Genomic DNA, 4,825 nt, shown 5'->3' with positions numbered 1-4,825 from the left:
GGGGGGGGGGGGGGGAGGCGTGGGCAGCAAAGGACACACTCACCAGCTGGGGGCAGTGGACAGGGGTAGCCAGGAGGGCAGGGGTACATTCCATTGGCGACTGGTGGGGGGAAGACATAGGCCCCGCTGGGCATGTAAGAGTAACCATAGGCTCCGTTGGGGGCTTCACCTCGGGACGCTATAGCACAAGGGGAGAGAGAAATGAGTGTCGCGGGCCTTGGGTACTGGGGAGAGGGCGTTCCGACCGCCTGCCGAGGGGAGCTGCAGGGTCCCAGGAATGCGCACAGCAGACACGCCTCACCCCTCCCCACTGGAGTCCGCCTCGGTCAGGAATGAGGCGAGGGGTCTGGATGGGGAGAGAGGTCAGAGCTGGGGTGGAGGAGGTCCAGGACAGGGGCGGAGGGATGGATGGAGGGAAGGAGGAGGCTAGAGGTGGGGTAGAGAATGGAGCTGGGTGAGGCTGGGGACGAGGTGAGGAGGTCTGCTGAACACAGCCCTTGGGGACTTAAAATGGTTGCCTGATGGTAGCTTAATGGTTGAGTTTTTGTTTGTTTCTATGAGGCCACAGTAAAATGTCCTTGAGTCCAAACAGCTTTGTTAAAATGTCCTATACCTGCTCCAGGCAGGGGAAACCCTGCCTTTGAGGTACAGGAGGGTGATGTTTATTACAGGCTTCCTTCCCAACTCCCAGCCCTGGGCAGCCTGGGGCCCAGAAACTCATCTCCTGACTGCTTAAAAAACAAAACAAAAAGTAAACAAACCCAAATGAGCAAATAACACACACATTCAATGCGTTCTTGGCCCCTGATTTTTAGAGCCTTGATACCTTGAGATGCCACCTGTAGCATCCGCTGTCCAAATTCGATGGCGCCCCCTGCCATAAAGGTAAACTTGTACGACGCAGAGCCTTCCCAGCCACCTGAGAAGGGAACAGCGCATCAACAGCTCCGGAAAAGAACTTAAGTTCCGTCTGAAGAGATGTGGCTACTCGTCCTCCCCAGGCCCCATCCCATGGCCAGGAGGCCTGCGAGGAAAGGGCTGCTCTGGCTTACCGCCCACATCACATGCCAGCACTGCAGACCGGCCACCTCCTGCCCGCTTACTGCACAGCCCTGTAAGCACATGTGCACTCAGGCCTCCCACCCCCAGTAAAGCAGCTTCTCAGCAACAAGCACGCTCAGCAACAACTGACATTCAAGTTCAGAGCAGATCTCTCATCCCGAGGGGACCTGAGGACAAACCCCAGGCCCCTCCAGCCTGGCTTCTGTCCAAAGGGGAACTGTGAGCTCAACAGCAAGGCTCGGGCCAGGCTGAAGGTGAGCGGGAAGGCAAGTTCGACGCAGGGGTCTCTGGGGTCTGCAAAGAGCCTGACACCAAGCAGGGCCTCTCCAGGCATTACAGAGGGGCAGCGGGTTCTGCCTGGCTCTAGGGGAAAGACCCTTCCCAAGAACCTGATACAGCTCCCTCCCACACCTAACATCTGAACACACTCCCCAGCTCACAATAAGCATTTTCACTTGGTTTACAGTCATTCTGCTGACTTCCCTCCCTGAAAAGGTGATCTGAGCTGTCATCTTTAATGTTAGCACTTTCCAGCTTGTGGCAACTTCCCCCTGCTAAACAGCTGGCAGCCCAAGTGTTGGTCTTGGAAGCTAATCCAGAGCCAGAAAGAAGACAAGGCTAGAGTGATAGGGTCCAAAGAGGACATCTCCAGGGCAGCAGTCAGAGATGCCCCAGAGCACCTCTCTGGAAGCCCCATCAGCGTCCCCAAGCTCCTTTGTCACCCACCTCCTGCTTCAGCCTTCACTGTTCCCTTGATGTAGTTTGCTCCAAACACAGGCTGCTTGATCTCACAGTCCTTCATCAGATAAAACGGCATCATGAAGGACTGCATGGCATCCTTCCCCTTGGACAGAAAGATGACCTGCAGGGAGAGAGGACAAGGGCCATCCCCACCTGAACCATGGCCTGCCCGGCCATCACCTCCTATGTGTGGGAGGCCATCATCTCCCAGGCTCGGGTGGCCCGAGCCAGCACCCAGCAGCCCCAGGGCGCTCTCTGCACCAGCCAGCCCCGGAGAGTGCTTTTTAGAGTAAAAGGCCTCAGATGCAGCCGGGCTGGAGGCCAGACATGTGAATTCACAAGGAAAATGTGTGGCTCAGACAGCACGTGTGAGCAGGACAGACTGCTCTGCCACTGAGATGTGGTGGTGAGGAGACGGCGGATGTGGAGCCTAAGTGAAGGGCCTGCAAGGCCAGGGCAGAGAGGCAGGGCCGAGGCAGGGAAGGGCTCCTGAGGGGAGAGCTCAGCCTGAGCGTCACAGAACTGAGAAGCGGGACGGCAGCGGGTGGCGGATCCCAGGAGAAGGGACGATCCTAACCTTTCTGCAGACTCTGCCCAACAGCCAGTCTCCCACCCTGCACGTGGAGAACATTCTGCTTTACCCCCATGACTTCGATCTGTGACTGAAGATGCCAGCTTGAACCCCCAGAGATAGGGTTTTGAGACGCCCCCCCCCCCACCCCGGTCTCCACTAAAGCCTGTGCTCCTCTTGCTCTAACAATCCTTAAGTCTAACTCTGGGACAGCTGCACGCAGCGATCCTTTCCCAAGAATATCCATCTGTGCTTCTCTGGAAGTCTCTCAAGAGTCTGCTGGGGGAACTCTCAGGCAAGGCCCATTCTGCAGTCTGGCATTTCTCGCTTCGCAGGGTTTTGCCGGTCTCTCTGCCAGTCCCGAGGCTGTGGCCAGGCTACTGTATCCTGTTGACCACATTTATCACTCTGGATGTGCACAAAGGCCTCACGGGCTACGCCTACAGAAATCAAAGTAACAACAGCCTTTCCCCTCCAGGCCCAGGTCATCCCAGCAGCTGCATCCAACTACAGAGAGATTTTGCAGCAGCAGCTCTGGAACTTACACGGATTCACTGCCCAGCCATCAGTTCTGCTGTGCGAAGAGGCTGGTGGTTCTAGAACCAGGAGCATGTGACAGAAACACGCTAACATTCACCAGGGTTCAGCGGCCACTAGACTCACGAGGCTGCGGGTGACCCAAGACTCACGAGGCTGAGGCTGACCGAAGACTCACATCAGCCTCCCGAAGCCATGAGTCTCCAAACCAACTGACTCGCCAAACCAACCGTCTTGCTGTACAACGTACCCGGTACGGGGTCAGGTAGACGGTGCCTTTCTTGGTCCCTTTGAAGGAGTCTGGCACATTCCTCATGTCACTGAACGTAAGTTCTACATGGTCATAGGACATCAGGATGCTGTGATGAGAAAAGAGGAAATGCCCTGATGAGACAGTTGGAGCCACAATCCGTCACCCCCAGGGACTGGACCCTCCTGGGTAGCAGTTGCTTATTAGTAGTTGCCAGCAAGTCATCCGCTTCAACACTGACGTGAGAAAACTACTAACACAGCCATGGAAGAGATGAGCAAGCTGGGGTTCCATAGAATTTCCCCCAAACCCCACACACACAGCCCCTAAGTGACCAGTGCAGGGACTTCCCTGGCAGTCCAGTGGTTAGGACTCCACGCTCTCACTGCTGAGGGCCAGAGTTCAATCCCTGGTCAGGGAACAAAAATCCCACAAGCCAAGAGGCACAGTCAAAAAAAAAAAAAAAAAGGGACCAGTGCCATAGAAGAGCCACAGGGCTCTGGAGACGCCATAATCCCTCAAATCAGGTTAGATTATCTGGGTTAACTCTTCTATTCTCTTCTAGGTCCTTGTGACAGGTGTTCTGTTTTTGTTGGCTTATTTTTTTAAGCCTGATATACAAACATTTTTAATACATGACTCTACACATTACCAAAGGGCTCACTTCAGGGTTCCTTTAAAGTGGGGTTCTGAAGCTGGGTCTGCAGGGCTATCAGTCCACTAGCCCTTGAGATGATCACGTACGTGCTTTTTCCTGGGAGAGACCACAGTTTTCATCACTCTCAAAGGGATTCATGATTTGAAGAGTAAGGTTCACTACTTTACACATCAAGTTTTAAACGCTGAAGGTGGACTTCAACCACTGTTTAGACAATTTATTCAGAAATGAGGCTGGAGCAGTTTCTGGAACAAGGCGCATCATTATTTAGCAGCAACGAGTCCTAAACCGGGTAGGAGGCCCAGCAGGATAGATACATTCTCGGCCCAGAAAAGTCTCACTGAGAGAGAAAGAAACAGTCCCAGGAGATGTTACCAAATGGCATCAAAAGGGTTTGTCCGGGTCCAGGACTGGCTTGCACACAGAGCAGCTACACACTAAGGGCAGTGTGAAGTTTCTCTGATTACAAGACAACAAGGTCCAAGCTCACATGGTTCCATTTGTCTCCTTTCGCCTCCCAGATATCACAACTTCCTTCACTGGGGAGGGGTAAGTGGGAAAGAGGACCAGTACCAGAAAAGAAAAATACAGTTCAGAGAAAAGAGGTCATAACCAGGAACAGGCTGGGACGGCCCGTCGCTGAGCGGGTAAGATGGAGGAAGAGTCAATATTCTGAGGTCTGGGCTCCCTGGGTGGCTCTCCTCTGACTCATCATGCGCTCCCGGATGACAGCCCTGGGCTGGGTGCTGGCCTTAATCAGCTACCAGACTTTGATCCCACCAAGTCTCCTGTGGGGACTCAGATTCCTCCTATGCTCCTTCAAAAAGTGCTTTCAGGTCAGCATAGCTCAACCAGGGCTGGCTGATCTGATTCTCAGCGCCCAAGGAGCAAGAGAAGAGAAGTCATCCAAGGAGCCCAGAGGTGGAGGAGAGACAGAATTGACGGGGGTGGGGGGTGGGGGTGGGTAGGAAGAACCTTGAAGCTGGGAGACCTCTGCTCTGGGAAG

At 54.3% G+C, this 4,825-nt stretch overlaps 1 protein-coding gene across 1 annotated transcript in view; it reads right to left on the bottom strand.

The window, feature by feature from the left end:
* WBP2 (WW domain binding protein 2) overlaps positions 1–4,825 on the bottom strand; it is a 7,275-nt gene that overhangs the window by 1,261 nt on the left and 1,189 nt on the right. Inside the window, exons 2-5 of the mRNA XM_007454332.1 lie at positions 3,162–3,270; positions 1,789–1,924; positions 827–919; positions 44–178 (exon numbers count right to left, since the gene is read on the bottom strand). Of these exons, the coding sequence (XP_007454394.1) occupies positions 44–178; positions 827–919; positions 1,789–1,924; positions 3,162–3,270 (473 nt within the window). The remainder of the gene's footprint in view (positions 1–43; positions 179–826; positions 920–1,788; positions 1,925–3,161; positions 3,271–4,825) is intronic.

The sequence above is a fragment of the Lipotes vexillifer genome, unplaced genomic scaffold, assembly GCF_000442215.2.
Source record: "Lipotes vexillifer unplaced genomic scaffold, Lipotes_vexillifer_v1.1 scaffold518, whole genome shotgun sequence".
In the NCBI taxonomy this organism is placed as follows: domain Eukaryota; kingdom Metazoa; phylum Chordata; class Mammalia; order Artiodactyla; family Lipotidae; genus Lipotes; species Lipotes vexillifer.
The sequence above is the reverse complement of the archived record's forward strand: the minus strand, read 5'-3'. Positions and strand labels throughout refer to the sequence as shown.